General features: G+C 47.9%; 1 protein-coding gene across 1 annotated transcript in view; it reads right to left on the reverse strand.

Annotated features, from left to right (window-relative positions):
* Positions 1-1,243: 1,243 nt before the first annotated feature.
* LOC135400514 (uncharacterized) overlaps positions 1,244-21,093 on the reverse strand; it is a 374,312-nt gene continuing 354,462 nt past the window's right edge. Inside the window, exon 5 of the mRNA XM_064632345.1 lies at positions 1,244-1,356. Coding sequence (XP_064488415.1) covers positions 1,244-1,356 — 113 coding nt within the window. The remainder of the gene's footprint in view (positions 1,357-21,093) is intronic.

Here is a 21,093-nt window from a genome sequence, read left to right on the forward strand (position 1 = left end):
CTCATCAAATTCCTTTCGTAACAACACGTGTCGCATGACGCAGTGAAGACAAAAAGGGGGTATGAAACAGAGAGAGAGAAAAAAAAACGCAGAGGGAAGCAGTCCATAATGATGCATTGTCCCGCGAAACGACAAAGAAACAAAAACGGGGTGTACTTCTCACCGCCCGTGTCCCGGTCCACAGCGCATCGCACACGAATCGCATGAAACGCTCAATAAAAGGGAAGGCACACACACACACGCCAAAGAACGCTCTACTATCACCCAAACACGGGTGCAACGATTCCGCGGACGTCTTATCAAGATCACTCTAACAACGCGTGTTCCATATATTTAATAAGACAAACAAACGCGGGCATCGCCCAAGGACGCCGCAAACGCGCCATTCGAAGTCCGCGCCTAACAAGCACTGAATCAAGCCATCATAAAACGTTCATTAAAAGCAAAAACAAACAAACAAACGTGGTCATCGCTCAAGGACGCCGAAAAGTTGCCACGGATATGTTCAGGTAATGAATCAAGCCATCATAAAACGTTCATTAAAAGCAAAAACAAACAAACAAACCCGGGCATCGCTCAAGGACGCCGATCATGAAACGTTTATTATAAGCAAAAACAAGCGAACACAGGAGCCGTCAAAATCCGTCAATTCATTCCACGAAAACAGAAAAGAAAAAAAAAACAAGACAAAAATGGGATCATGACTCACTACTTATCGCCGACCATTTTCGCGGTCCCAAGGAACGCGCGTCCCTAGGTTCACAGATCGAGCAGCGCCATCTCACGGGCCAACTCAGGGCCGTGGTGGATGGAACGACCCAGTGGACGCCAAAAGCATGGAGGAAGGAAACACAGGAGCGGCCCTTCCAAGTTTTTGCCATTGGGACGAGCGTGCCGGCCTTCGCATTGCATTCTGGGATGCTCCTGTCTACCATGTGACCGCTCACGTGACCCCAAGAGCATGCGCAGGCCAGCTGTCTAAGCAGACGACGGGAGTAGTGATTCTCTTGCAGTATCATTGTGATGAACGCCGCACGTCCAGTTTTATTTGTGTGTGTTCGGAGGTTTACTCTTGGTTTTTCCTTCTACTACGAGACCGGTCACGGTCTGTAGGACAAGCACGCAGTACTAGAAACATCATCCGTGGCAGCGACGTTTGTGTAACGACGTCGCTACCTTTTTTGTGTCGTTGCTGAAGTGGTAAAGCGTGCCAGTAATCAAACTTGCACAACAATGGAGGAAATCAAATGGATCTGCAACTGTAGCACAGCGCCAGCTTGCAAACGAACGATGCAAGATGACTATCACAGACAGAGGTACGAAACAACCATGGAAACAACCGATCAAGTACGTACTGACGAATGAAACGTTACTCCCATGACAAAGCCGCTTTCTGTTGAACGACAGCCGCAGCCGTGGTCACAACACGTTAACGTAACGTTGTCTCCGCAATGGTGCTCACATTTTAAGAATAAATGACGTTCGAAATGCTTAAAAGCACGGAAAGCAGCGCGAGCAACAAAGCGTTGCCAAACCGAAACTTTAGAGAGGATCACGTGGTGGACAGGAAGTAATGGCGGATTTGACAGGAGCGACCGCCAGAGGGGTCCCACGGAAATCTGTTCGGAACGGCCGCTCCTGTGTTTCCTTCCTCCATGGCCAAAAGCACGTCCCCGTCTACGTTCGAACCTCTGCCCCCAGATGGCACTCAGCCGACACCGTCCACGCGTCCTCCCATTGGCGCGCTCCGCGTGGGCGGGGCGCGCGAGGGAGAGGGAAAATCTCAGGCCAGCTCTCTAGAGAATAGTCGTTGTGGGATGTATCCGCACTCACACTCGACTTTGCTGGAGTGACGCGCACTCAAAAAGGGTTCTCTGATCTCAAGGACGCACTTTGCAGCAAGCCGATCTTCAAGCTTGTTTTTTTTTGTTTGTTTTTTGACGACCCGACTTTCCGCATACAGCTGTACACCATTCCTTCGAGGTCAGGCTTAGGTGCTGTGCTGCTACAAAACGACGAAGATGACAACTACCGTTATGTTGTGTAGCTCAGCCCAGCAACCAAAGGGAGGGCAAGGAACTAGAGTTCAACGGAACTCGAAACGCTCGACGTCGGAAGAAAATTTCAGATCGTCAAGGATCATCACGTCTTGTGCTGGCTGCTGAAATACAAAGAGGGAAATTAGCATCTACTGCAGTGGTATCTATCAGCACAGCAGTACGACCCCGATGTCTTCTATCAGACCGGCCGATTACACTGCGCGTCAGGTTGTCTGCCTAGGGCCCCTCCACTGGACGTAAGCCGCAACGTACTGCAGGCCACCGATATCAGTATCTCGACAGACACAGCAGGAGCAAGAGCGCGGCGACTGTCGCCGGCACGTACGTGATCTCCTCGATCAGCATAGTGTTACTCGGAAACAACGACGTAGAGCGTTCAAGAAGTTCGTGTCCCAGGAAGGCGTGGTTTATATAGTTGCACAGGGTCCTATTCACCAACGGTTTTTGGTATGCCTGCCGCAAGCCCTGGTCGATCACTTACTTCACGAGTTCCACGAAGGGAGGTGCGGCGTGCACAAGGGAATCAGAAGAACGTACGAGGCCACCCGCACAATGTATTATTGGCCAAAGGCCGTCAACGAGGTCAACACGTTTGTCCGTCATTGCGATTTGTGCCAGAGGTACAAGCTGGCGACGTTCTCTTCTGGACTACTGCAGCCGATACCAGCACCTTCCATATCGTGGGCTTGGTCACATCATACATCATCGGGCGGTTCCAGTCGTCAAGTCGTTTCAGGTTTGTCATCGTTGCCGGCTACTTACCAGACATAGACTATATTGACTACCATTCAGAACTTTATTGTAAGACGTCTGATCCTCAAGCACGGCTGCCTGCGGTAATAGTCACTGGTCGTGGAACCCAGATGAATGCACGGTCAACTGAATCTTTCCTCCGACACCGAGGGATCAAGCACAACCTGACTACAGCGTATCATGCCGCTGCTAATGGACTTCGTGAAGGCGCCAACAAGGCCATCAAGCAGATGATGAAGCTGGCAACAGCGGGGGGAGAGGAGTGGGCTGATATCATTCCCCATGCTGTATTTTGTTACAACACTGGATACCAAGAATCCACCAAGCAATCTCCCTTCTTGCTTGTGTACGGCCGTGATCCGGTGCTGCCCCTCGACGTTCTTTAGCCGACAGGTGCTCGCCGAGCTGAAATACTCCGCGTCGTACACCATCGTGGATCATGAGAGGCTGAACTGTGCAAGGAGGCTGGCTGCCAAGAACATCAAACTGGCAAAAGAAAAGCATAAATCCTACTTCAACAGATGACGTAACGATATCACCTTCGAGAAGGGACAGTTGGTCAAGTCGCCACACAGCGGTATCGAGGGTTCCAAGAGCTTCCACGAACCCTTTCGCGTAGTATCCCGTCTATCTCCGCTCAATTATGAAATCGGGCTTGAGGACTGTGCCTGGAGCGAGGTTGTCAACGTTGAAATACTAATGCCTTGCTTACGGCCTCTTGCCTCCTTTGATGTAAATGTGTATACCGTGAAATGTAGCCACTACAAGTTTTGTATTTGATGCCGAAGTATGTGATATATGATATGTAAGGTTTTTCGTACTCCACCGGAAGTGGTAATGGTTGTCTGCGGCTCCATTGTCACACAGTAACGCCAGAGCCATTATACAATTGATATGAAGGACCCCAGGAGGTGCAAATTATCCGCAGTTATACCCCGCGGCACGTGAAGCATGTCGTCACACAAATAGAGGTTGACTTCATATTTGGTGTAAATCTAATTCCATTTATAATTTATTCGCCACACACTTGTGGCGATTGCCATTCACGGAGGGGCAGGTACAACATTAGTGCAACTACAATAAAGATGAAAACAGAGAAAAAAAAAGGACAACAGAAACGAAAGTACGAGCAAGCGAAGCCAGTCACTCATCCTGACCTGTCGCGTAAGCAAAGATAGCTGCATTAAATGAAGACAAAGTGTTAAATGCGATGAAGGTGGCAGACAATTCCAAGCATGTATACAAAGGGGAAAAAAGAGTGCTTAAAACAAGATGTATCATATCACTATAATTGTTCATTCCAAGCTTCAGGTTGGAAAAGGAATCGAAGTGGTTTCCCGGAGTATGCGATATCAACATAGTGGCCACTACCGAGCACAAGCAGAAGTCGCACACTAGACAGGGAGTCTTACGTGGAGTGGATGGAAAAAGACTTCGTAAAATGAACGGCATACGGCGCATTTATCTCACTTAACGTACGCTTTTTTATTTTGTGTTAGCTCCGCGAACCAACTGTGGCTATGAGCGACATATAGACGTGAACAGATGGAAATATGATAGCAGGAAGGTGAGGAAGCCAGGGATTATGTGCCCCCTGGGCCGAGTGCGGATAGAACTGGACACAAAACGTGCTCTGAGACTCATGAACTTAAGTTAGAACTCTGTGTCCGCGTGCCTCGCGTCAACCGGACAGTTCATCAAAGGTGTTCAACCTGTCATCAAAACGCCTGAACAGTGATCACTTACCTGTGTTCGAAAAGGGCTTGAATTATGCCATAACGCCCAAGTGAGGTGCCAGGGAAATAGGCGCTGAGATCGAGAATGGCGTAAGACAGATTACTGATAAAGCCGCAGCAGATGCGGCCAGGAACAAACTGGTTGGCATCTTGCAGAAAACTAGTTTGCCTGCAGCAAATATAACCAACAAGGAATGTGAGGCTCTCCGGGATATCGGAAACGATCAGAATATAATTGTCTTACAAGCAGACAAAGGGAAGGGAACGGTTCTTATGAATAGAAGTGATTATGATGACAAAATGTTAGCGATTTTGAATGATGCTTTGCACTTTGAAAAAGTTCCCTTAGACGCGTATGGAGAGAAGGCTTGTGGACGAATTGAAAAAAACTGAAGGACATCGGAATGATATCAGAGAGTTTGTACCGTTGGTTATTTTCCTCCGATGGGGCAACACCTAGGGTCAAAGGCCTTCCAAAGATTCACAAGCCTGGCGTCCCACTACGACCTATTGTATCATTCATTGATGCACCGTCTTAGAATTTATCGAAGTTTCTCGCCGACTTGATAACACCTGCTATGTACAAGAACAAGTGTTCGGTTAGGAACTCGTATGAAGTGTGTGATTTGGTTCGGAAGTGTGTCGTAGGGAAAGATGAGGTTATGGTATCATTTGATACCAAGCAGCACAATGTACCGAAAGTGGAGTGCAATGGGGGTGGACGGTAGGTGTCTTATCAGTGCTCTTTAGTTTCACGGGTCTGTTCAAGGCCTTCCACCTACCCGTCCACCCCTATTGCACTCGACTTTCAGTACATTGTGCTGCTTGGGATGTGATTGGATTGTTCACGAATGTCCCCCTCGACTTGGCTATAACAGTTGCACGAGATATGTTAGAACACGACGCTTCCTTTGATGAACGGACCGCATTATCTGTTGAAAATGTAATAAACCTTGCTGAAGATGTCCTTAGAACAATCGTTTTTTCAATGAAACGAACAGATTTTTAAGCAGGTTGGTGGTTGCCTGATGGGCAGCCCCGTGTCTATGGCAGTTGCCAATATAGTAATGGAGAATATCGCCCTTAGTAAGATTGGCTCGCATGTGACTTTTTACAATCGCTTTGTAGACGACACCTTTGCCGTTGTAGATTCAGCCCATGTGGGTGCTTTGTGCAAGGTTTGAATGACGTTCATCCGAGCATTCAATTTACTTGTGAGAAGGAGAGTGACGGCAAACTTCCTTTTCTGGAAATGCTCGTCAGTAGGGGAGATTCGGGTCAGGTAACCACTACTGTTTACAGGAAAATATGTGATACCGGTTTGGCATTGCGCTTTGAGTCTGCGCACCTATTAGAACATAATAGGGCAACAGCCCGTTCGCAAATTTCTAGATCCTGTAATATACCCTCGAACCGGGGTGCAATGCAGGCCGAGATGGAAGTGGTAATGGAGAATCTGAAGCGCAGGTCATAGCCTGAATCGTTCTTGAATGACCTGCACAACCAGATAAAAAACAAAACGCTACAGGAAGAAAGAGATTAAAGTAGAAATCCGTTTGTCACCTTTCCGTAAATAACGGGCGTTTCAGAGCCAGTAAGACGTATACTTGCTGCGGTAAACATCAAAACAGCATTCAAACCCAAGACTACTCTTAAGAGTTTGCTAAGCCACTCAAAAGATAGTGTGGACTTGCCGGATAAGCGAGGGGTTGTTTACTGTATTGCATGCCGGGATTGCACCGCAACGTTTATAGGGGAAACAGGTTGAAAGCTAAAAACAAGGAACAAGGAACATAAATATGATATAGAAGGAAACGCGAACAAACGAACAGAGTTATGCGAACATGTTGAAAAGACCTTTCATGCCGTTAGCCTAGATCCCCCATATTCAAGCTCCTGAAGGTCCCTGGGGAGTAAGGAAAAATCTAGAATCCTGGCACATCAAAACCAGGTGTTTTTGATGCTTGTATAATATGAGGAAAGCTTTGGGTAGTAAGACAGCAGTAGGCTTTCCTTCCCAGCGTCTAACATCATCCAAACGGCACAATGCAATTAAATGTTACTTACCGCACGGAAGAACGCGCTGACGTACTTCTGCGCTGTAAGTTTGTTGCTGAAATTGGTGTGCAGGACACTGTCGAAGACGGCGTAAACCTGAAATGTGATTTCTTTTGGGAGTGGTGTGTCACCTGTGCAAGAATGGGAATACAATTGAAGACCTTGTGATAGTTAAAATGCGATTGCTCTATACGCCGTAGTTGGCGAGGTACACATCCTAGAACAGATTTCTCCGTCCAGCTCTGATATCAAAAGCGTATTGGTTCCCGTAGTCACGTGAACTTTCGAGGGCTGCCTCACTGCCTGAGATGCTACCGTGATTTCACAGCCGCACGAGTGCCGGTATTAAGCTGTGCAAGTGGGTCAACTGTTTGCTTGCTCTTAGCACTCGGTTGTTGTTCCTAGGCCTTTCCTGTGGATGTCAAGTTACCAAGTGTTCTGGTGTTTTGCGTACCTTCGTATCGATCCACCACTTTTCCGAAGGGAAATAAACACAACAGGTGACAATCTCCTATGCTTCGAAATCAGTGCTTTTAAATTCAAAATCATTGTAAAGGATCTCCACCTAATAAGTGTGTTTTTACACCTAATATTGAATGTCCTAATATGGGCCTGTTGCTCTGGGCCAGGTGGCGTGAGTGAGCAGCAACGTCAGCGCCCCAAATCATGCAACACTACCTAGTTTAGCAAACGACGCGGCACTTTCAGATACACGGTCTCGAGTTGTTCGCGCTTTTCAAGAGGCACCGCTTTTTCTGTTGATTTCCTACAGGTTTTGTAGCTTTCCTTGGCACCATACCGTTTGACACACCATGCAAAACCCGCTGACGAAACTACCTACTGTTGGGATCCGTGGCCGTTTGGGGCCGAAATGGCGCTGTGCAAACTTCACTGCAGCAGCCCTATTCTATTGGTAGAGATGTCGGTAGCCGGTCCTGCGCCAGACGATCTAAAATTGTCAAGGGAAGGGATACTTAAGCTGATCACTAGTTTAGACATAAGAAAGTCTCCCGGTCCGGATATGATACCAAACGAATTTCTTAGAAAGTATGAATTAATCGTGTCCGAATTCTTGCACTTGATATATAAGAAATCCTTGTCCAGTGGGGAAGATCGCTAAGGTTGTTCAGCTGTTCATGTCAGGTGAAAAGGAAGAAGTAAACAACTATCGTCCGATATCTGTAACCAGCCATTCGTGCACGTTACTTGAGCATGTAATCAATCACTATCTCATGAACCATCTGGAGGGTTAACATTTTTTTTTTCATTTCCCTATGCAGGGTGTCCACCCTAATTGCAGAAATTATCGCGGACACATAGGGCTGTCCAACAAAAAAGTGACTGCCCTGCTATGACGGTTGTGTTACAAACAGGTGCTGCATTGTAAGATCATCCCGTTTGTTACACAAACGTCATACGAGAGCTGTCAGTTTTTCTTTGAAACGGTATGTGTTAGACATAACTCCTACGGTTATCATGGACATTCCGTTTATAAATGCGAGTACGCGGACCAACCGATGGGTATGTCGTCGGCTGTGGGACTTTCGGTCTATCAAATTTTCTCGTCTTCGTTTTTTTTTCTATTCTTTTCTGTGCGGTGCATTGCGAAAGCGGACTATATCAGCTCAAATACAGCATGCGTCCGTGTGTCCGACGCTGCAGGATGAACTGCCCACATGCGTGTGTGAGCTTACAAACGAACATACCAAGCTGGTTTTCTTTGTGCATTTGAAATAAAAAAGCAAGAACAACCATACTGACATCGTATTCAAAAATCGTGAATTGGTCGAAAATGAGTCGAACTCTTTGTTTGCACTTCCTCTTGACCGAGCTTTGTCTTTCTTTCACATGCACTTCACTCTAACGGCGACATGGTAGCACGGCTGCGGTGAGTGCTAAACAGACCACGGATTTGCATGTTTTGCATGTTTCTTTACGGGGCATGCAGAACTTCCAACCAATTGTATTTGCATGTTTCGAGGCCATGTGAATGCATTATTGGAGGCTTTAAAATGCGTGAAAATGCATGTCTCGGACGTTAGTGCATGTTTATAAGAATACTTCATGTTTTTGCATAAATGTATTGTTCAACGGCGCGCGTCGGGGTGGCGCCACCTTCTCGGACGCCGGGCACGTGAATATGCGCGGAAGGCTGCATTCACTGCAGACGCATGCAAAACCAGCATTGGAGCCGGCTCGAGAAGCACGAACGCATTTCGCACTGGACCATATGCATGCTTCCACGTAGACGCCGTTGTGAGCGCACACGGAACTTGTATGTGGCTGTACTGACATCTGTAACAGACAGATGCCGAAAGAAAAGAGCTCAGTCGTTAGTGTATGCTTCGCAAGTGGATAGGCGTGGACGATGCTTACACAACAGACGGCAGGGTCGTCTTCTGCACTGTCTGCGACAAAAAGGTTTGGACAGTGGAATTCAGTCTGACTTTCACTTCTCATTCTATCTGGTTTGATCACTCCCCTGTCTGCATTCAGGTCCCGTGCGCAAAGAAGTTTCAGCGCAGCAACACATGGGGCCGCAGATGCATATTGAAGCAAGGAAAAGCCGGTCTAGACTCAGGAGCAGCTTCTGACTCAGCCATTTACGTCTGCAGGGGTTTGTGACGAATTTACGAAGGAATTGTGTGAGGCCTTCGTTTTTCAAAAATACCTTGGAAAAAACTTCGGAACGAGACCCTTCGCGAATTCCTAGAAAGGTAACTGCAAAGGCGTATCCTAGACGAGTCGACCGTGAGAACAGGCTACAGCCAGCCGTTGTACATGTCGGTCCTTAACAGCGCGAGGGACGAAATAAGTGACGGTCCTTACTGGGTTGGTGTGGACCAAACGACTGACGCGTGCGGACGTTATGTGGCCAATATCGTGATCGGAAAGCTCTCTGCCCACGGATAGTCCTCCCCCCATTTGGTTCCTTGCAAAATGCCGGAGAAGGTCAACCATTCAACAGTTGCGAGACTTGTGGTGGTGGTGGTGATGGTGATGGGCTCGCCGGCTCGGCGAAACTTGTCGACGACAATTTGAGGATGCTCTGGCCAATTGGAAACTCGGATAATTTCCGTGTGTTTTTGAAGACGGTGAAGCCTATATGCTAAATACAGGACAATCTCCAGCGGGGTTCTTTCAAAAGGTAATTCACGTGACTTGCATAGCCCACGCACTTAACAGAGCGGCAGAGGAAGTCCGCATATCTTTCCCAGCCGTAAACTCCCTCATATCGTCAGTAGAAGATATTTGTGAAAGCCCCACGCCGACAGTAGTTTTAAAATCAGCATCTTCCCAAGTTGTCTCTGCCGCCTGAGCCCGTCATCACGCGCTGGGGAACGTGGCTATAAATGCTGCAAAATTCTATACCGAAAATTTCAACCACGTGAAGGATGTTGTAGACACGTTCTCGCGATCTGAGTCCGCTGCCGTCTAGAAATCGCAGCCACTTTTATCTCAGAATGAAGTTGCAAGAGAAACGGCAGCGGTGAACTGCCATTGCCAAGTCTTGCTGCTGCTATAGGGAAACTAGAGACGGCAGGGCTCCCTCTACATCAGTCTCTGTGAGTACTGTCGTCCGTTCAGCATACTTTAGCAGCCATTCCAGGAACGCTTGGAGTAAAATTAACAGACAAGCTCAAGGCTGTCCTTGCAAGGGACCCTGGGCTCCCACAGCTCCTGAAAATTTGCGCTGTATTGGCCAGTGAACGTGACGCAACCTTGCACGAACATACCTCGCCGAAACTGCTCCCACATTTCGTGTACGCTTTCATAACGATGTGCGATGTCGAGAGGAGCTTTTCAGCATACAAGCTTATGCTTACCGAGAAACGTCAAAGTTTCAGTCCCGAAAACTTGGAGTGGTTTACTGTCACCAGAACTACAAGAAGTCGCTCGTGGTGTGACATTCGACCTTCTAGTTATTGTTGATGTTGTAAATGTGGCGTGTACCCTGAAGTTCTGTACAACACGTATGAAAATAAACCATGTGCATATTGCATATTTCTGCACTTTTTGCCGTCAGCATCCTCATCAGCACTGTTGTGGTTCATTAGCTCCGTCCCTTGATCCTGAGCAGCTACAGCAGCCGCAGAAGACTGAGGACAAAAGGTGGCCTCATGTCCGAACCGTCGACAAGTGCTGCATTGGGGAACGCGGCAGTCCCGACGAATATGTCCCACGCGTTTGCATCGCAGACAAAGGTGCAGCCGATCTTTGCACAGGACTACCACTTGACTACCACGGATATTGATTAGATGGGGGACGTACTCAGGCGTAATCTCTTTCTTCAGGCGGCGCTTAACAATTAAGGAAAGAGAACCAACTTTCCCCAACTCAGGATCGCACCAGCTGATCTTAGCTGTCTCCTCGACGTTGCCGTAGTTCACAAACGCTGCTCGTATATCGTGCTCCTTTACAGCAGTAGGAACCTAGTTCAATTGCAAATGAAGAAGTGGATTCGTGGCCTCTAATACGACACACTTCTTGCCCTTAACTGTGAGCGCACGGCGAGACAAGAAGCTTGTTTTCGCTGCAAGGGTTCTAAACTGCAAGAGCCAGACGTGGTTGTAGTGGTACTGACCCAGATCTTCTACGTCAGAGAATTGGAGAAGGGGCCGAAGCTTCACAGTGTAAGGCCTACCGGTGACATCGGCATGGAGAACGGAGCAGAGACTGAAGTCCACAGAGGAGGATTACCGAAGGAGAATTATTCTCGTCAGAGGGTTGCACAGAGTCAGTGGAAATAATAGGACGAGAATGAGAAACAGAGGGCTGGAAAACCTGGCCATGGGCCATTGGGATTGCGGAGCTCGGGGAAAGCGTGACCGCCATACTCGAGCGCCATAGTTCAGTGAATAACAGTGAAACGATTGAGAAAGTGCAAAGTCTCTTTGTCCGAATATATTATGATATGATGTACATCGGCCGTAGAGCATACTATGATTACGGTAGCCTACAGCATATGTCCATATAAGCTCGTTGAGCTCGAGCTGGGCGTTTCGTGATGCTCTTTTCCTTTTTAAATGTATTCAGCTATAAACATCTATTGCGTTCCGTGTTCCTTTCAAATATTTTCGTGGTTCCTCAGTGTTTCATGTTGAAGTTCATTCGCATCTCGCGGATTATGATTACATACTCGAGACACTTTTTAGCACTTGATATTTTTAACAATGATATTCGTATAGGCTTCGAAATGCTGTAGTCTATAGTCGTAACTCCTGATTGCTTGGAACACTGTTTTCATTTACCGTTGCGTTTTATTAGTGCACCATTATAAAGGCTCTCGCTGTTCGTGGGCACTTTAAATAAATGCTGAATAATCTCGTTCGCAGACTCATTTTTATTTCGCATTCGCAATAATTTTGCGATTACTCATTACGCATGGTGTTGCAACAAACGTGTTATAACTTCTTGTAAAAAAATCTACTTTCTCCCCCCCCCCCCCAAAAAAAAAAAACATTGGGTCAACGTTATTTTTTCTGCGGGGAACTTTTGCCATGCCTTTGAGAAACATTAATTGTCGTTGTTTCGTCTCATGCGATTTTAGGACTCTACATTGTTAGAAAAATTTATACCTTTTAGGGTGTAAACGGCTTGTACCACGGCGCATACCTTTTGAGGTATAAACGCTGTACCTCTTTCGAGGTGTAGTAACTTTATACCTGCCTGAAGGTATATAATTTGCACCTCATGGTATAAACATATATCCCCTTGAAGGTATATTTTCAAACCCGGGCTGTAATCTTCGAAAATTGGAATATTCGATTTGTTTCAGCACTATATAAGAGTGGCACTTTCCTGATGCAGAGAAAGAAAAGACCTGGACACACACACCCACAAACTCATAGTTACAATGTGCAGGCGTAAAATGTAGAGGAGAGCTCATGCAGATTACTCGCCACGCAAGGAGCAACGTGGGAGGATTTGGTGGAGAACAGATACTGGTATAAATCGTGGCTTCGCAAAATGTGGAGCGCCTTCGCGGGGCGAGCAACTGTACGAGTGAGGATGCGTAGATTTGGTCACTTTAGCAACAAATAGCACGCTGCTATAAACCATTCCCCCTATTAATTACGATGCAACTGTGTTACTGACTGCGTTTCCTAATTAAAGTACTGCTTAGCTGAGATAGTGCAGTCTCTCCACCACAAATTAATGTAATACCACAGGATCATATCTAAAGGTATACAAAATACCAAAGGTATAAACGCAAGAGAGAAGTATCTTATTATACCCTCAAGGTGGCGTGGAACGTAAAGCCTCGACGATTTATACCTCCCACATGGTTTAAACGGGGTATAGACGTTGGTGATGTGGTATAAAATGGTAGTTTATTCCTGGTTTATACCTTCGTTATACCTCTTCTATACCTTTTCTTCTAACCGTGTAGTCATCTCTTTAAAGCTCAGCTCCGCCGATTTTCGACTGCGACAGAATGGAGCCATGCTTTGGCTGTGCGTTCGTTTCCGCACAGGGAGCATACATGTGAAAAATTTTCGCCCATTTGTTTGTAGTTTTTAAGCAAACAATTTTTTAAATTTCCCTGGTGGTGGTGGTGGTGGTGGTGATAGGGCTTGCCGTTGTCGGCCTCACGTATGTGGGCAACGTCACGACTCACGCCCTGGGGGAATGTGCGTCCTGGGTGGTCCTGTGGTCGGCAAACCCTGACCAATCCCGGCTTCGTCCTGGCTTAGCCGCACTCGTGGCTTGGCTAACGCCAAATCGTCGATGCGATGGCGGAGATCTATGGGCGAAGGTGAATGTTTTGGGCGTGTTCCGTGATAATTGCTGTCGTTAATAGCCTCAAAGATAGTTTTGCCGGTCTTCTTTAACAAGCCTTACAGGATGGCCTCGTTGTGCAACGACGGCCGTCGTGAGCGGACATTCTGTGCCCGCACTGTGCTTCATGCTACCAACAAGACCTAACACCTAACGTGTGACGTACACTTACGCATTCTCAATAGCTTTGGCAGCGCACTATGCGCGGACTTGCTGCGCGTGCAGAAAGCACCACCAAAGCTATTGAGAACGAGAACGTGCTCGAAGACGAAATATTCCTTATGAGAAACATGATAAAACGATGCGGTGGTCCCCGATATCTCGTGACAGCTATTTCAGCACGATACAGCGGCCATGACGGAGTGTAAACACAAACTGGTTGCCAGGCAGAGCTGGCTAGGTGTGGCTATCCAATCCGCGCAGTTCCAAGTGTGACGTCACAAGTGGAACCGCCGCCAGGTAGTTTTTCTTAAATTTCTCACGAAGGACTATGGAAATTTGGAAAGCAATGTGCGTTTATGAATGAAGTTGGGACCACGGTTCTGAATATCACAACGTCTTCATACTTTCGGAACAGCAGCGGAGCTGCACTCCTGTGGCCTGGTGGCTCCGATTGCCGCCTTCACACTCAGTCTGGAAGGAAACCCGTGTTGCAGTCGGCTGTGTGAGTTTACCTTGGATTTTTCTCGTACTCTATAGCGAAACCAAGGGCATAGCTGCCAATGAAGTCCGCGCACTACCCCCCGAAGGTACATGCTGCCCTAAGCACCGCATGGCAACTGAAGGCCAAAAACAGCCGCCACTACGGAAGATGGTTATCTCATTCTATGAAGTCAACGAAGCCAACTTCAGCGCTTCCACTTGTCGGAGTTGTCAAAACGAAAACTTCAGACATACCCGTGTTCGAGTCTCTTCCCGTCTTCTTTCTGGCAGCAGCACTGCAGAGCACGCAAAGTATAAAAACGCACCACTTCATTTTCTGGACGGACTTGTTCGTCTGCGCTCAAAAGCCTCACACTAAATGCCCAGACATGACATGACCCAGACGTGATATAGGCTTTCAGTGATAACACAGCACAGCAGCTTTCCGGACGTGCCACGATATTCCGGATAGCACAGCAGCTTTGGGGCACCGGATGTGCCTCGATATTCCGGATAGCACAGCAGCTTTGGGGCACCGGACGTGCCACGATATTCCGGATAGCACAGCAGCTTTGGGGCACCGGACGTGCCACGATATTCCGGATAGCGCAGCAGCTTTGGGGCACCGGACCTGCCTCGACATTCCGGATAGCACAACAGCTTTGGGGCACCGGATATGCCACGCGTAAACATGTTTGAATATGTTTCAGACAATGGGCAATGCATAACGAGCGTCGAAATGCAGGGTACTTGGTAACAGTAGATAATGATAAAAGGAATAGCAGCCAGGGACAAGGAAGCGCACAAACGAACTGCTCAACTAACAGAATTTACTTGCTGTGCCGGCTGAAATACACAACAAGTTCGTAGACAAAAACTAGATACTAGGAAGTTGACGCAAAAACCTTATCACAACAGAAAAAGGGCAACAAAAAACTAGATAAGTAACACAGGCTTGTTGCGCTCCGGGGATATCCCAAGATATTCCATATCGGCTGATAAGAGCGCATGTTTGCCTTTGACTCTGTCTGCTTTGATGCTTCAACAACAACCTTTCAACACGTGTAGCGCTTAGCCGGCGTTCACACGGGGCAACTTTTCCCAGCAACTCGAAGCAACTCAAATCAAAGTCTTTCGAGCAATTTCGAGTCCGCGTTCACACGCAGCAACCGGTAGCTCCACCCACAAGCAACCTTATGGCGACCGGACAATGTGGGTTCGAATCGAACTGGTGGAATCTTTTCTTTAGCTGCTGTTTATCAAATTTCAGTCAGTTTTATTGCCCCAATAGATCATTATTGCCTTCCAGAAGTGGCAACTGATATATTTCCGTGAAGTTCCTAAAAAAAGAAAAAGTTATTTCACAGCTGCACCTGCAGGATTTGAACCCATGAACCCACGAACGAAATACACAACGCCATCGGGAGTCCCGTGGCAATGCTCCCCTTTCCGATTGGCCGGTGCACAAGCAACTTCTCAAGTTTTCGGCCGGGGAGCGATTCGCAGCAACTCTGAGCAACTCGAGTTGCTGGAGGTTGCCGGCTGACAGCAACTCCAAAGTTGCTCATAGTTGCTGGAAAAAGTTGCCCCGTGTGAACGCTGCATGTGAAAGTGACATGCAGTAGCTCACATACGAAGCACATTCTGACAAAACTTTATTTTAAGTAAAGCTATTAAAACACTGCAAAAGTGACCAACGTATGCACTCTGTACAAATTCATTCGGGTATAAAGTTCATTCAGGTACAAATTCATTCGTTTGCACTGCGCCACTGGCGCTGTCCTCAAATTAGTAGCACTATCAAAACAGCCTCAAATCACACAACTGTTATTTACATGGCTTTCAGAAGCGTGAGCATTCATCATCGAGATTGAGATCGCTTACAAGAAACCACACGAAACAGTAACCCATTACAACACGAACTTGATTCAGCACTATTGCCTGCCGCTTCGTAACCTGCAAGAAAGACCATTTCAAAATACACTGCTAGAACTGCCTGGCGGTTAGTAACAGTTACATCGCATTGCGTCCTGCGGTCTCCGTATCAGCGCTCACAATGCCTGCCAGAAACCCACACAGTCATCTGGACGCCATAATTAGCAATTAGAGCAATTTGGGTCCCTCCACAGTAACTAGGATCATTCAGGGAGTCATTACAATAATTGGGGAGCATCTAAGACGTGTACAGACCAGTGTGTGAGTTTCCGGCTACTTGAGCTGATAAAAAAAATAAAAATAGGTAGAAAATAAAATAAATAGATAGAAATAGAGTGGAGAGAAACAATTTATTCGAAAATCAACGATGTCGTGGCGAAGAAACCGCTCCGGGGTGACCAGCGGCAGCCATGTTGGTAGTTGGCACCCAGCAGTTGCAGAGATCCACGACAGGTGGCCACTTAGTTGCAAGGTATCACACCAGATGGCGCCACCATCATAGCTCTATCAGGCGCCCACAGCTCCCCATAGAGCCCATAGTTTGAGATAATTCAGGCAGCACTGGACATACGACCAATGAAAATGCGTCGTGATGCCTAGCAGCCAACCAATCAGCAACCTCTCAGTTTGGCTCGGCTTTCGGCCGGCCCTGGCTGCCATTGACTTCTACTGGTTTTCATACCTGGCGCCCGTTATTCCAAAATAACTAAGGCATTTTTGATAGGCGAAATACATATTTATTGATGCAACGTATAAACTCAAATGTTTGACTCATATATTCACCGTGCGTACAGGACGTTTCGTTCCTTGAATAGACAGCAACCAAACCAAGTTCGAACTTGCAAAGCACACATACAGTCTACTTCTGGAGGCGAGCGAAGTCCACGAGTGCGTGCGTTTCACAGATGAGCATCTTCTTCTCATTCTGGCGATGCACCGTAGGTCACACAGTCACGGGAAATACTTTTGTCGTTACGAACACTCTCTTCTTAGTCACTGTATTTGAAAATGCGACAGCGCTCGAAAGTGTTCCTCAAATCCCGGAGCGCGCATCCTCCTTTGGCCAATGGGCATCCGTCATGATGCCTGACGATGTAACACCACGTGACTATGACGTGATTTTATTTTTCAACTGCCGCAAATGCGGGGAGCTGTGGAGGCCTGGCTCTATCACCATCAATGCTCTACGCGAGAAAGACAGAACAAGATACTAGTGGCAGGTAGAAAATGCCAACACTGCTGAACAAGTCTAGGCATGCGAGAGAAAATGTCTAACTACTACTGCTAAACAGCACGGAGAAAACAGTACACATCGGGGAAAAGGCAATCGACTAGGCCTAACCACAGCGTCACAACACTATGCAGCTAACACAAGGCGGGAACCGCTGAACGTGCGTCAACACGGAGAAAAGGCGTAGTCACTGCTGAACAAGTCTAAACATGCGCGTACGTCGAGAAAAGGCTTAACACGAGCGCAGTCAAACATCGGCAAATCACTCGTTGGCCACCGCTAAATATGTCTAAACACGGGGGGCACGGCAAACATGCGAGAAAAAGAGCGCGGTAAAACAACGCGGCAAATTACTTTCCTTTTCCCCCGCGGCGACAGGTGCGACTGCGCCATCCGAGAGTCAGGCAGAAACTGAGCGGGCGCGGGGACTGCGGAGCAACCGAGCGCACGTCTGCTCTCCGCGACAGCCAGCGAGCAACCGACTGGGGCGACGCGCCGCGGCAGCTACGCATCCGCGCGCGCGCTCCTAGCGCCCTCTGCGCCGCCCGCCCGTGGGTGGTTTCGGTGTCGGCTCTCCGCTCCTCCCGCTGTGCGCGCGCGCGCTCCTAGCGGCGACGGGTGGATTCTCAGTTTCGGTTTCGCTCTCCTTTCTTTGCGCGCGTTTATCTGTATAAAGGCAGCGCGCACCGCGCTCGCGTCATCAATACATGAAGAAGTTCAGCTACCACTCGTTACAAAATTGTTCCCGCACCCACGCTTCTTGGGAAGAAGTGGAGAAGGAATGTTTCAACAATGAAAGCCCCCGCAACGAGCTCGTCATCACTGCTTTTCGCTAGTGATAGACATGGTAGGCTTTGGCAATATAGGAGAGATCTCACCGGGGCCGCTGCAGGAGATGGTGCGTCGGATCAACGCCCGTTACAAGACCGTCTGTATAACGGTTCCGGACGGACCCCTGGGACTGATGAGCGAATTTGTCAGCTTGGCCAACGCAGAATTCAACTACATCGCTGCAGACATCGTGGACCTTCTTGCTCGTGCCATTGCTCATATTAAGTACGCCCTGCGGAAGCAGCGACATTTGCAAGCAGTCTACATCACGAACTTTGTCATTGATTTATTGAAATACCGCTTGGTTATCGACATGCAACGCATTAAACAGTCCGAATAACTTTGACGAAACTCTGTGTTTTCTTTCACGGAAACATCTTTATTGAATACAAACAAAGGAGATGGACGGTAGATGCCTGCACCCTCCCTAACTTGTCTGATCTAACGAACAGAACGAGATGATCAGACGTGCCAGAAAAGGAATGGGGAATCTTCATCGTAGCGTCGTCATTGCACAAGTCGCGGTACCAGCATGATGACGGAATGGTCATTCTTTTTATATACCCATTCCGCTACCACACTGCCACGATGACCCGTGCTTCTCCTGTCTGCGAGAGAGAGAAAGAAAGAGAGAAGCATGTCTCGTCTGGAACTTTTATTCTTGACTATATGCGCGTGCAGCTCTTTGTTCCACTGTCACTCGATGCCTGACGATGACGGTCTCGGGTTCTCTTCCGGGTTTTCCGTTGCTGCACAAAGAGAGAGTACTATGGTAATCCTATACGCGTCAAATCACCACCACAGCCTACCGTATTCACAGCTTCCGTAAGGGAAGGAGTGTACGGCATCCACGAGATAGCGCTTGTCATCGTAGGGGACCAAGCTCTTCTTGAGTCTCGAAATGGTGTACTTTGTTTGCTTAATACTCTGGATGGTGCACTGCTTCTGAGAGACTGTCTTTTCATTGAACAGAAAATCTCAGTACACTTCGTGCAATAAATGTTTCCTCACCACGTCTTTCTTAACTCCTTTCGCTCTCGTGATCTGTTTGTGTGTCCCAGCCAAGAGAATGCTATACATTTTGGCTCGGATGGCTACGACATCTTGAATAACACGACCTCCCGTCTCGTCTTTGAAGTATCCCATCTGGTTCGCATGCTCGTCGTTGAAAAGCGGGTGGTCCGGTGGATAGGAGGACAGATCTAGCTCACTCTCAATTTTCATCAGCTGCTCTTCCAGGCTTTCACACGTGAGAGAAAAAATTATGCTGTCCGTATCGCTATAGATCAATTGCACTGGACACGTCAAGCGAGAAAAGAGTGACTCGTAGATGAAGCTGTATATTCGGACTTTGGATATTTCTAGAATGGCAAAGCCCACGTAAAGGGGGTGCGTGCATTTGATGCGACGCTGTTTCATCTCGTATAAGATGCACTTGTCATACTGAAATGCTGACAGTCGACGGAACTAGCTTTTCGGAGCGCGGTTTCTTTGTCGTAGGCTAGGGCATACTTTTTCATGCGTCTCACATTTTGTATCATCTTACCGAACGTACTGTTCGACATGGTTTCGTACAGAAGTCGCTCGAATTTCGTTGCGGCATTCCTCAACGCGACGTTCCTGTGCACGAAGGTTTGCAAAAAGTTGTCTTGGCGGAACGAGAGGATGCTGTGAACACGTTTTATTTTTATGCCCAACCTCACGTACAGTGCGAGCAATGCATAATGAACGACGTAGCGTTCTTTGTCGTAGCACGTCAGCAAGAGTTTCTTTGTGGGAGGGGCGTTCAGCGACGACGCATCTTTCAGGTGTCGCTGGTAGGGGGACAGTTCGTTCTCGTCCACGCAACTGTGTTCGGGCTCTAGGGGAAAATCCAGGCGAGAGCGTGCAGTTCTTTGGGATACGACAAGTCTACCACGTAGACGTAACCCACTTTCGAATCGTGAGGAATGTTGAGAAAATCGATCTCGCTCCACCTCGAAGGATCGACCCATTCAAAGCCCCCTGTTGGAAGATGGAAAGTCATCGCGTACGAGTACAAACTATTCACGTCGAGGTACTGGATAAAAGTATTTTCCTGCTGGGGGTCGTAATCGTCGCACCCCTCGTGATTAGCCCGACAGTACCTGTGGAAGCTGTTACAAATGCCTCCCCTGATTCCCTTCTCGATCGTTTCGTACATCTCTTGGTCGCTTATGAGCACGAGCTTGACTTCGGTGAGCTTCAGAGCGCTGCTCCACGCGTAACTGACGAGGCACACGGTGCGTAAGATATCTATCCCATCCGTCTCTAGTGCAATCTTTCTGTTATACAGCACGATGTCGCACAGCTGACAGGTGTCGAGCGTGACGTAGAGACGCGTGTAATCTCCTAGGTCCTTACATTCGAACAATTCAAAAATCTCGAGGGCGTACTGATAGTCCTCGTCCGTGATCTCTTGGTCGCTCAGATCACTTTTGAAAGCTTCCTTTGGTGGTAGCGTGGGCAAATTGTAGGCTTCGAAACTGTCCACGAAGGTGTACGGGTAAATTCCCTTCCTGAGAAGGCGACGGAAGCGGTCACCAAACATTTGACGGGTGCAATGAAACGCGCTCTCGCCGCCGCTGGCGAGCAGCGTTTCTACCAGGTTAGACAACGAGAGGTTGAAAAACTGCGTGGTATCGCGGAAATGGAGCTCGCCAATATTGAAGCCTCGTATATTTTCTGTGGTAGACGCTAAGATCCATGGTTCTCCCATATTTAGAACGTGCATGTGGCGGAGAAGGGAGCTCAAATCGTATTGCAGGTTGTGTACGCACACGACGAGTTCTTTGGTGTTACGACACGTAAGGTTACACGTATCACACAGCGTTGCAACAAAATTTGAGGAACCGGGGTCTACGAAACGGGTGTGGTCGTGATGCGACACCTTCCGCGTATGTCGGTTAAATTCGCACCCGCAAAATTCGCAGTGCGTCGCGCACTCGTGTCGAACAAGGACTTCCACACCCATGGTCAACGGTGAGGGAAGACGGTTCAGCCTATCCTATCGATTTGTTCGCTAAATCCCTTGAGCGCGAGCAAG

The sequence above is a fragment of the Ornithodoros turicata genome, chromosome 7 (assembly GCF_037126465.1).
Source record: "Ornithodoros turicata isolate Travis chromosome 7, ASM3712646v1, whole genome shotgun sequence".
Classification (NCBI taxonomy): domain Eukaryota; kingdom Metazoa; phylum Arthropoda; class Arachnida; order Ixodida; family Argasidae; genus Ornithodoros; species Ornithodoros turicata.